The sequence below is a fragment of the Mustela lutreola genome, chromosome 11 (assembly GCF_030435805.1).
Source record: "Mustela lutreola isolate mMusLut2 chromosome 11, mMusLut2.pri, whole genome shotgun sequence".
NCBI lineage: Eukaryota > Metazoa > Chordata > Mammalia > Carnivora > Mustelidae > Mustela > Mustela lutreola.
Window position 1 is genome coordinate 18,284,474 of NC_081300.1, and position 12,524 is coordinate 18,296,997.

The window sequence follows — 12,524 nt, forward strand, 5'->3', positions numbered from 1 at the left end:
CTCATAAAAAAGTCAATTATCAAAATGCTACATGCAGAATGTCACAAAAAGAAATATATAAAGGTGCGTTCTACACAGTATCTTCCCTTCAAAGTAAATCTGAGACAACTTAAAACATTTCATCTTCATCTGGATTCTAACACATTTCACAAAATAACATTAACCCTTTCTTACTCAAAATAAGCAACAGAATTTCTAAAAAGTATTTTGTAACACAAACATGATCATAAATACATGAGAAAGAGTGATAACTCAGAAAACATTTACAATATTTATATAAGTCACTATCACTAGAATGTACGAAATATTCAGAATTCCGGTCCTGTAGCCATTACAGTAAGAATCACAATGCACTTATCCTCAAATTTTCAATCAGAAATCAGGCATCAAAAGTTTACATACTGCCTGCATTTATAAGGGATAAAATGTTTCCTAATCCGATCTGGGACAGAACTCCATTACCTGAAGCAAAATTCTCAAATCACTCAACAAGGACTTGGTTTTTATGAAAATTTGTGAACTAGCTTTTCAGTTAAGGCAGACTATTGCTCCTTTTTCCTCCCCAGTGATTTCTGGTCTACAGCCAGAATCTCTGAGCAATACAAATTCAAGTGAATTCTGAGGCAGTGACAATAAGAACAAAAGTAGAGAAACCAGCACAGCAAAGGAAAGGGGTCAGTCAGCCAACACTCACTACGCGTATAATCGGCCGTGCTGGATGCTGTCCAGAAGTTTCTCCTTTACTACTCTCCGCAGTCCTAAGAAAAGCAACTGGCTTCTGGCCCCTTGCTTTCATTACGTTCTCAGACAAACCTACAAAAGGCTTTTATCACATAATGTACCTAAATACAATTCCAGAAGACCCCACTCACTATGACCAGCGGACTTGAGTTGTCATCTTAGTCCCAGCTCAATTACTTACTGGCTGCAGAGTCAGAGAAGGGTTACTTCCCGTTTTAAACCTCAGGCTCCAGAGCTGTAAGATGAAGGGGCCTTCAAAGCCCATTAGCCTAGTAGCACATTCTGCTCTTCAAGCAAAAGCATTTTCTGGGTCTCAGACAAACATCCAACGAAGGGACTCTTAGGTCATAACTTAGGAGCTGCCAATATTGCTTAGGTAATTACTGCACATTTTTAAATGCTTAGGCTGATTAAATTATAAGAAAATATCTGATGAATAGTGTATTTACCATAGTAAATAGTTTACCTTTAATATTTGACCTACTTAAGTAAGAAGATTCTTATGCTAAAAATAGGTTTTAAGTTCCTAAAAGAACATTTTATGCTGTTAACTCGCTCCGAAAATCATCCCCGCAAACACTACTGACCACAACAGAGGCGACCGCCCTATGAACACGTTATAGCAGGTGTGGGCTGTCCAGCAGCTGGCTCCATAACCTTTTGATCCCTTTGGACAGCAAATCTGTTCAACAGCCCTATGTGGTCATTTCTCATTTGTTGTATGCTTTCTTCTCCTTTCGCGCATTCAGAATCCTCACTCCTTCAGTCTGATTAAAACAGAAAGCTCCCAGTAAAGCAAACTCATTTTACACTCAGACAATGTCAAAGTTCCAGAATAGATTACTATATTTTAGAAAGAGTCGTTAGTATAAGCTGTTTTAATTATATGTAGACTGCGAATTTGTTCTTTCACTAAAAATAACAGGATGATAAGATTAAAATTTTAAGTGAGCCAATATTCAGCTAATTTATAAGGAACTCCAGGATACTATAGGTAACTAACAGGACTTCAATTTACATAAATGGAAAGGTTTAAATATGACCTAAGGACAACCAAGTTTATGCTTAAACAACGATGAGAACCATTTTCTCACAATGAAGAGTAATTTTCTCACAGTTGCACGTTTCTGCTCCAAGTTACTGTTGTTGCTGTTGTTAAGTTTAATATGGCTACAAATGACATTGTGCGAAAGCAGGATTAGTTCAGATCTATTCAATCCTCTACCCCCAACACCATTTCAAGATCTAAGGATGCCGGAGGAAGCAAGACAGAATAAATGGTGGTGAGGGAAATCAGTTTTGTAGTCTGACAGTCACTCAGTAACTGAAGAACCTTAAGAAAGTTCTTTAATCTCTTGGCCTCAACTAACTCATCTGGGAGAAAAAAGTGGGGGCTGGTAGTGACACGAGTGCTACTTTACAGGCTTATTGCAGTGGCTTAATGAAGTAACACAGACCAGGCACTTAGCAAAAGCCTGACAGAGAGAGTGCTCAATTAATGGTAGGCATTGTCACTATTTTACTTATACTGTATCCTCTCGGGACCCTCTAATAGACCTCTCACCTAGCAACATATACATTTTCATCATTGCTTCAGGGAGTAATTTGATACCATATTACACCTTTATCTTGTAGCTAACTCATTCTCTTTCCAGGAAAAAGAAAATAAAATGGAATTCACCACCATCACTAAAGATATCTTTCTTCCCAAACTGTCAAGAACACAACACTGTACACATCTTTGGTGTTTTCCTTAGATCCTGATATGTAATCTGTAATCAAGCCTTAGAAATACCTTTTATTCTACTCTATGTACATTTAGGTCTGGGTCCCATATCCCTTCTGTAGTAGCTTCTCCATCTACTTCAGTCCACTCTCCTACTGTATTCCATTCCAAACAAAGGTGTCCTGAAACAGTTCCTCATACTTCCATAGCAGCGTTGTCCTTTCAAAAGGATCTCTAATGGTTTGCTACTGTTTCACACCTTCAGCCTAGGTTTGTCCTTTAATTGGAGCATCTTGCTTCCTCCAGCATCCTTAGATCTTAAAATGGTGTTGGGGATAGAGGAATGAGTAGATATTTGAGCTAATCCTCCTTTTACACAATGTCGTCTCATAGTTTGTCCTTATATTGGGGCATCTTTTACTCAATAAGGTTTACGATGAGCTGATGAGCTAATTCTATTTTTCAGATTCTGAAGCTGAGAGCCACAAGTGACTGATTCTTCAAATGCTCAAAAGCAAAGCTTTTTTCATCCTAGTCTTATTCTTTTAAACATTTTTTTATATTGTAAAAGATATTAAAACCTATACACATTTAAGTAAGAGCTTTAAGCCTAATACCTTTCATAGAGTCCGTATGTTTAAAGACTCTGGTCTTTCAATTTCCTTTTATTAAAATGGAAAAATTCCTAGTAAGCAAATGAAAATCAGTATTATCTCAGTAAATTCTGTTACCTAAACAGATTAAAAAATATTTATTAGTGTTGTTAATGTGTGATGCTATGGTCATATGTAAAACACATTATTTGCATTTTTACAGATTATGAACGTACTTAATATAAAAATCTTTACCTAGACATTGTTCCATATGCTACCAAAGATTAACTCATTCCAAACTCAGAATAACCCTACAGTCTCACTATCATCTTCATTTCATCTATGATAAAAGTGAGGCTGAGAAAGGTTAAATATCAAAGGTCAAATACCTAAAACAACCACTAGAGTTACCACTGACAAACATCAGGTGGACCTATACCAGGTATAACAATTATAGTCCCTTTTGAATCTTGTTTTCATATCCTTCTTATATAATCATGTATTGTCTGTCTTGACATGTACAGTGAGTACCTTATTAACTAAGAATTTGGTATTAGCCAAAATCACTTAAAATGAATCCATCCAAAACCTAGGCCAAGTTATCTTGTTTTTTTTTTTTTTTTAAGATTTTTTATTTATTTATTTGACAGACAGAGATCACAAGTAGGCAGAGAGGCAGGCACAGAGAGACAGCGGGAAGCAGGCTCCCCGCTGAGCAGAGAGCCCGATGTGGGGCTTGATCCCAGGACCCTGGGATCATGACCTGAGCCGAAGGCAGAGGCTCAACCCACTGAGCCACCCAGGCGCCCCCAGGCCAAATTTTCATAGTAAAAGATTATAAGTTTCATTGAGAATTCAACTTAAAAAGTAAAACTGATTTTATCTTATATTCAATATAACAGTTTAAAACTTTAATTCTGAATTCTTCTTTAGAAGAATAAAGAATCGGGGGCACCTGGGTGGCTCAGTCAGTTAAGCATCTGCCTTCGGCTCAGGTCATGATCCCAGGGTCTTGGGATCAACCCCTGCATGGTGCTTCCTGCTCAGTGGGGAGCCTGCTTCTCCCTCTCCCTCTGCTGTTCCCCTGCTTATTTTCTCTCTCTCTTTCTCTCTCTCTGTGAAATAAATGAATAAATAATCTTTTTTAAAAAAGGGAAGAAGAAGAAAAAAATCAATCAAATGATGAATTGGGGATGAAGCACACTTTTCTAAAAAGAAAAAACTACAATAGCATAATACAACTTTTCTTCAATGACCACTTGACCTAGCAGCAGGATCACAAAGGTCTGATTCTACAAAAAACATTCAACCACTTCCAACAATTTTTCCCAAGGCCTTTCTCAGTCCATTCAAATTATATTCTTTTGAAAGATTTGTCTGTGAAAGTCCTTGCCTAATTTTCTTTTCCAAGAGTACACTGGTCTAAATCTACCCAATTTTTACTTCTTAAGGATTCACAATTCCAACCTCAACTTCGAAAGGCCCTGCCTTATACTGCACGTGCACACCATCAGATCGGATCTACAAGCCGGCATCCGCGAACATAATCATGCAACAGAGACAGATGTTACTGTGAAACAGAGCAGGACTTTTTGATTGGGGATTAATTTCGTAAGAGGTCTGTCCATCAGAGAGTATTTAGATGTATTCTTTTAAACCAAACTCCAAACCACAGGGATTCGAAAGTGAACACGTAGAAGTCAAGGCTCCCTTATTTTCACTTCAAATGACTCACTTTTATTGAGAGGCAGTAACAAGCCTATCTGTGAGTTTAGAACTTCTGTATGTTTAAGCATGTAAAGCTTTGGTAGAACTCTTACGTGATATGACGTGGTCCATAGACTGAGGTAAATAAGGGGCCCAGGCGTCGATGGCTTCCTTCCGCCCTGCCTGCTCAATTCTGCGCAGTTCAGCGAGAAGCAGGGCCTGGGCGGCTTCTCTGACCTGAGAAGGAAACGGAGCCAAATGAAAAAATAGGAACCAGGTCAGTTGCTGAGGTGTTTAAAAACTAGAAAGTTCATCACAAAATAAAGCTAGGAAATATACAAGCCACATTTATTTACAAGAGAAAAACCACAAACCAAGGAATGAATTAAATACTGAATAAACGGATGCGAGCAAAATCAAAGACATTTTAATGAATGATCTCAGTGAAAAGTATTTTAACGCAAATAGAATTATATTCGTACATTTATGCAGCGTTGGGTTTAAAACTTCATTTTCCAAAGCTTTTAAAACACTCCTGTACTTTGATTTTCACCTTAAATTTCCAAATAGTTGTCAGTGTTAAAAGTCACTGTTAGAACTGTTAAACTCTGTCTTCTCTTTTAGCCTCAAGAAATTTAACCTTATCTTGTGAATTTCTTTATACACTAAGTATTGTTTGCATGAACCTATATATAAATCTGCACAGTTCCTGTATACCTAAGACATGTTTAAACAATTTGTTTTCAACAAATAGGCAAAATACAATCCTGTGTAATGGCATTAGTTCTATAGAAGGAAACAAGTTCTCAAAGTTACATCATTTCAGTTTGTCCTTCAATGTGGCACACTTTTATCTTGCAATTTTAGTTGACTTTTATTTTGGCAAATTACCACAAGCATGAGGTCAAAGAAGCTCTTCAACTGTCAAGTGGTCTATCAATCAATTTATTTACTCTTTGTCACTGAAAAGGTAACTCAGCAATGTCTGATAAGAGTTTGAATAAAAATTGTTTTTAATTATAACTGATTTTGAAGTGAATTCAGATACTATTCAATGCAAAACCATGAAATTTTAATATGCTACAATTCTACTTAGAATTGAGGGAAGAGAAACCAGATGGGGGAAATATTTATATTTGATAAATTTGAAATCTTGAATGATACAAACTGCTATAGCTAGATAGGTCAAATGCCATAATAACGGAAATCTCTATCCATAAAACATTCCCAAGTCCCTGGTGATATTATATTCAAGCGATGTCTAATACAGCATAAGTCCATTAACACAAAATAATAGCTACCCATTTATGAACTCCTACCATGTATCAGGCTCTGTACTGTTTTACTTGCATTATTTGATTTGATCCTGACAGCAATCCCATGAGGAATATATTATTATCCCCACTTTACAAATGAGCTTCAAATAGCTTAAGTAAATTGTCCAGGGTCACAAAGTTAATAATTGGCAGAACTGATATTTAAACCTGGGTCTCTTCGAATTCCAAAGACTTTCTTTTATTATAACGCATTATCTTCCATTGGACAAGGGCTATTCACTTAGAATTTGACTGATGCGATTATACCTCAATGTGTGATTTTGAGGGAGTTGGGTGTATGTATGTGAGCATGCATGTATGTTAATCTATACAGAACACTCTCTATAGAAACTAACACTCAAAGAAACAGTCCTATAAAGTATATGAAACCTTTGGTTAATTATTCATTAGATTCAAAAGTAAACAAACGTGCAAGTTGGAACATTACCACTCACACATAAACTGGAAAAAAATCATGAATCCATATTTTCTATGAAATAAACAGGTGAAAAGAAATTAGATAAATATTAAGCATTTCGTTTCAAATTTACACTTGTCTACTGCTTTCATGTTTTTGTTATCTATCCATACCACATCAATATTACCTCCAAGCATCGATCCTGCCATCTTCGGGCCAGCATCTCTAGAAGTGGGGGCCTAAATTTATCCAGTCCCAGCAGGTCTGGTAGCATCACACAATGCATAGCAGCCAACTGACTCCATCCTGTTAAAAATGTAACATATTACAAATACTGTAAGCATTTTAGCATTCCCTAATTCAAAGACATTTCTTTAAATAAACCAAAAATCAAAAAGGACAAATGTGCTAAATTACATTAGAAATGATTATAATTTATTAGATATTTTTTACAAATTATATCAAATGCAGTTTATCTCTAAATCTTGTAATTGGTACTTACAAGAAATCTCAAAGTCTTACACAAAAATAAATTTCCACATAAAGTACATACAAATTCTACAAGGAAAACATATTTCTAAACAGCCCCTCTAAAATAAAACACCATCAGAATTGAGAAAAAATAGAAATAAAAATGTACTAGAGTTGTAGACTTGAAACTACTTTCAGTTAAAAGTGCATTCACATAGATATCCAAAGTAAGTTCATGTCTGCTAAGGCCTGGCCATCTGTGTATGACCACCTTTGTCAGTCAACAGAGATGTCTTCCCTTGTCTATCACAGGGCCTTTAATTAATACTTATTGATCTCTTTTCCTACTAAATGAATCAGATATTTAATCACAATCATAACTGAGTAAGTAACAGAACATCAATTTTGAGAGGAAAAATGAATTCAGACATTTCATAAAATAAAAACCAGATAATCCAAAATTGACAACATCTTAACTATCACTAACTTTAATCTACAGGAATAAAAGTTTTTTTTTCCCAAAATTCTAATCCGTAATATGGAACTTGATTATTTAAAGAAAATAAATACTGGAAGCCACTGCAATATCTAAAAGTAACAGTATCCAGACATGCTCAAATAAGCATTTCAACCAAAGGGGTCTGAAAAATATATACAAAATAAATGCCTCAGTCTTCCCAAATCATGTATGAAGCTACTATTAATCCACAATAATTACCATTATCCACAGGGGATAACACTTAAAGACAAGTAATCAAAAATGAATGCAAAAAAGCAATTACTACCATATATAAGCGATCACAGAATTTTAACAAATCATTGTTTTGGAAATAATCTAAAACAAAAAGAATCCTATCATAAAATTCAAAATAATTACTAGGATTGCTTAAAGAAGAGAGATAGACAGAGAGAAGAGAGAGAATAAGTGAGTAACAGATAAGCCACCTATCTAAAGATTTATCCTTCCAGTAAGAAAATTCTCATCAACTGAGAATATATAATTAAATGATTAAGATGATGAGCACACACATTTTAGATTCCAATTTATTTTCAATAGAGGGTATATATACATATATAGAGAGAGTATATACATATACATATATATATATATACACACACTTATACACACACACATATATGTAAATATAAATTACATGTCTCATAAACATGTGAAGTATTATTTATGAGCTGAATTTTAATAGGACAGTGATTCTCACCACGGTCCAAAGTCAAAAGCTTTTTTTTTTTTTGAACTAACAAATTACTCTTTCACAATAGCTTAACAAATTTGACCTGAATTATTTTTGGTAAAATCCAGTCCTGGCACACTAACCTTAGCACATGTCTATGATAGGGAAGCCAAACAAAAAATGAGTTATACTTTTGTGCTCCCATGTTTTCTCTCCAAATGAGTGGTACATCAAACATGGACTCTATACTTTTCAGATACTACGCCATTCTTTCCATTTGAATGGATTGTTAATACTGCTTTCTAGTGAAGAGTCAGAATCAATCTGGATTACACTTGAGATTTTATAAAATTTCCTTTTATATTATACATCTGGTGAAGACAGAGCCCATAATGAAGACAGTGGATAGAACTCAGAGCTCACAAGTTCCGTTAGGCTTCCAGGCAGTATAAATAACCCTATGGTGGCTCTTGGGGAAAAAAGGTTTGTGGATTCCATTCACATTTTCAGAGTTCCAAAAACACTTTCACCTAGCGTTAACTCCATCGGGATAATATGATAGCCTAACTACACCTTGGATTTTTGCCTCATCCAGAAACAGAAATAGTAAGGAGGATAAACAGGCGAATTCCTCTGTTTATCATCATAGGTGCTGATCAACATTCTGAAGGCTTCTCTAATGATAATGTAAACAGACCCCTCACTCTCCCTCTAACCTCAGAGTAATGAAACATGCAAAACAGATTCATTAGTTCTAACACCAGAGATCACATAGCAAACATCATTATGAAAACCAATCCACTTTTTAATACCTACTTCACATCAAAGATTAGCATCTTTGCCCTTCTTTAATGGCATTGGAGGTTACGAGAAACACAGTGTACACCTGCCACGAACAGCATTACATTTTCCTAGCTGGCCCTTATCACTGACATTAGCAAATAAAGTAAAAAAAAAATGGAAAATTTAGGATCTCATATATAACAAAGCAGATAAATGTGTAAACTGGATAAAAAGAACATGTCATATCAGAATAAAGCACAGACTGAGAGGGAGTTGTTAGGAAGTTGAGAGAGAATACCTTCATTTACTAAGAAACAGGTATGTAAAGCAGGAGTAGAAGCAGGGTCAGAGCCAGAGTGGTCAGCATCAGACCGAGCGGAAATGACAGGAGCAGGAACTTGCAGAGAAAACAGAAGAAATAAAGAGGAGAGAATTGAGGTACAGCGGCTTCTGAAAAAAAGCTCAATATTAGTGAAGAATGAAAAACAAAGTTGGCAAAATATAGTAAGTAAATGGAGAACTGAAAAATGATGTTTTCATCAGAAGGGCATGATCGTTGAGGATTACGGCAGGGAAAGGATATATTTTACCGAACAGCAATCACAGTGTAGTTCAAATTCCTCTTAAAATCAAAATCTACTTAATATTCTAATTTATTGATGTACCAATTGATACAAAAACAGTTCTAAAACAAGTAAGGCTATAAGTAAAAAATGACAGACATATTAAGAATTAGCAAGAATGTAATTCAATTTTTAAAATGTACCACATACTAAAAACTTTTAAGTTGGTCATCATACTGCCAATTACATTTTTTTTTAAGATTTTATTTATTTATTCGACAGAGATCACAAGTAGGCAGAGAGGCAGGCAGAGAGAGAAAGAGGAGGAAGCAGGCTCCCTGCAGAGCAGAGAGCCCGATGTGGGGCTCGATCCCAGGACCCTGGGATCATGACCTGAGCTGAAGGCAGAGGCTTTAACCCACTGAGCCACCCAGGCGCCCCCCAATTACATTTTTCTAATGATTTATTTCCTAACCTTATATGTAAATTATTTTTTAATATCTCAAACCAACATCCACTGAAATCATTTCAATTTTCCACACTCCTTTGATAAAAATACAATTTAAAATCTGCCAACTTATAAAGTATATACTAAACAACTTTTGTATGAATCCTAACATAGCTTCATTTTTAGTTTAAAAAATATTTTTATGATACCCATGTTTGTATTCTCAAAGTAATTACTATGAATGTTCTAATCTTCATCAAATACATGCAGCAACCCCATCCCACCCCCCAAAAAGTCATATTACCCAGGAAAATGTTTCAGCTTCAATTATCATATGAAAAGGCAAAAAGACCGTATGGCACACACATTCTACAACTGGAGGTCAATGGTAAGATTTAGAGGTCACCATTTGACACTTCCTTCCTATGGAGAAATTACCATATGTCATGCACAAGTATCTTCAAATTAATCCCTTTCCTTTCTTCTGTCATTGAACAGCAATAGGTTTGGGCTCCTGAACAGATTAAGCATTGTCCCCTGAATGATATGTTTGTTTTTCATGCAGTGAAGTTCCTTTGTAACTGCAGGACAGCTGCATGAAAACAACTTTTCATAATTTCCACACGAATGCATCATAATGTCAATCAGGCACGTGTGAGGTAGTAACCAGTAGAACTGAAAGTACATGAACAGTAAAAAAAAAAATTTTTTTTAAATCCAATTCTATATACCCTAAGAAGCACATTCTGCACATATGAAAGTCTCATCTGGGAAATTATAATTGTTTTTATTATACACAGACCTGTTTCTGTCCCTTACGAAATGATAATAATTTTATGTTATGTTTATGAAAGAAACAGAGCTATTCTTAACTGCACATTTCCTAAGATATAAGAATTCTACTATAATCTTGTGAAGAAATCTTAAATATTTTTATGTTCTATTAAATAATTTTTTCATTTTATAAATCATTTCTAATTACAAATTCAGTTACTATGGCCTATCAAATATTCACTTCCTCATGCAAAAAAGTTGCCGAGCCTGGATGGCAGAGAGTAAATTTTCAGGTTTTAACTTTCATGCCACCAAAATTGTTCACAAAGTTCCTCTGGTGGCTTCCAACAACTGGGAATTTTCCATAATTTCACTTAAAAAAAAAAGAAATTATTATTATCATCCCTGAAAAGGCTGTGATACCTGATTTTACTCTTAAGTGAGAGGATAGTAGAGTGAGAGTTGAGGAAATTTAATACAAATGAATAAAAGTTCAGTACTGAGTGATCATTACCCTAATCTTGTCAAGTAAGTAGTGGGATTAAACTCCATCTTCTGTAAGTCACAAGCATAAAGGAAACTAGAAATGCTACTGAGAAAACTACTAGAATAAGTACAATAGCTCTTAACAGAATAATGTTCAATATATGTAAGTTTATTTTTAATGAAGTAAATAAACAGACTCTTTTTTGGACTACTGCTTGAATGACAGGAATAAGGAAAAAGAATTTACATTTTCCTTTAATAAATTCTGTGAGCACACACACACAAAAATCAAGAATACTATTAGACAGATCAAGGAATCAGATTTACTATGCTTTAAAAATCTTGGCATCACCACCAAAAAATACTTCATTCAGACTACCTCACAGCTGAGACTGCAGAATCTGGAACTACTTTTATAACTAATTGAGAAATTCAAATTAACTCTGCTTGAGCTTTTAAAACTGTCCACATATAAAGAAGTCAGCAAAAGAAATTTAAAGATTACCACTCCCAAAACAAAAAGCTCAAGGCTTAATGACAATAATGAATCTGAAGGAAGTCATATGTAGCACTGAATATTGACAATTCATAGCAGGAAGCATAAGAAGCATTTGGTTTCTTAAAACAAAAAAGCTGCGATGTCAATCATCAATTGACTTCTCTTACTAAAGGTTAGTCAAGCCTAAGGGCAAAAGTCTCAGCATAGCTTCAAGAGATGACAGGGGTGGCTAGAGTTCTATTATTTTACCTACAAAAGTTCTTTAAATTTTGCAGCTAAGAGCCTCTTCAATTACTTACTATCATAGGCAAAGATAAACGAACTATGTGACAACATACATACCCACACATACACGCTTTCCATTAAATAGCATCTACATAGAACTTGATGTTACAACATTCCTGGTTTTTCAGTTTCTGAATAGATCTATTTCAGTCTTCATTTGAAATCTGACTCTGAACTCCACTGTTCCCTACTGCCATTGTGACATGCTAAATATACAAAGGATAGAAAGTGAACATACTTCAGGTAGCAAGTTATTGGTCTAAAACTCATTAGCTTCCTGGTACATGAAAACAAATAGCCCTTTCAATACATTTTTCAGAAGAGAATTAAAAAAATCTAGAAAGTTTTCTATAAAACCAAATGCAATGGGTAAAGAAGTTTTTCAAAGTTTAACACAAATAAAATTATTTAATAATGAATCACTTTATCTAAAGTGTTACAGGATAATCACAAAGCTTTGAGAGGGGAGAACAGAGAAGAAGGCATTCCACACTAGGTCTGCCATTCAATGTAGAGATCTTAGA

The 12,524-nt window shown here is 35.0% G+C and overlaps 1 protein-coding gene across 4 annotated transcripts in view; it reads right to left on the reverse strand.

Annotated features, from left to right (window-relative positions):
* Positions 1–12,524, reverse strand: part of WDR7 (WD repeat domain 7) — a 363,545-nt gene that overhangs the window by 228,755 nt on the left and 122,266 nt on the right. For 3 of the 4 annotated variants that reach the window (XM_059140622.1, XM_059140626.1, XM_059140625.1), the window contains exons 17-19: positions 9,244–9,342; positions 6,689–6,807; positions 4,881–5,004 (exon numbers count right to left, since the gene is read on the reverse strand). In XM_059140622.1, the coding sequence (XP_058996605.1) occupies positions 4,881–5,004; positions 6,689–6,807; positions 9,244–9,342 (342 nt within the window). The remainder of the gene's footprint in view (positions 1–4,880; positions 5,005–6,688; positions 6,808–9,243; positions 9,343–12,524) is intronic. The other variant, XM_059140623.1, reaches the window with a different exon arrangement.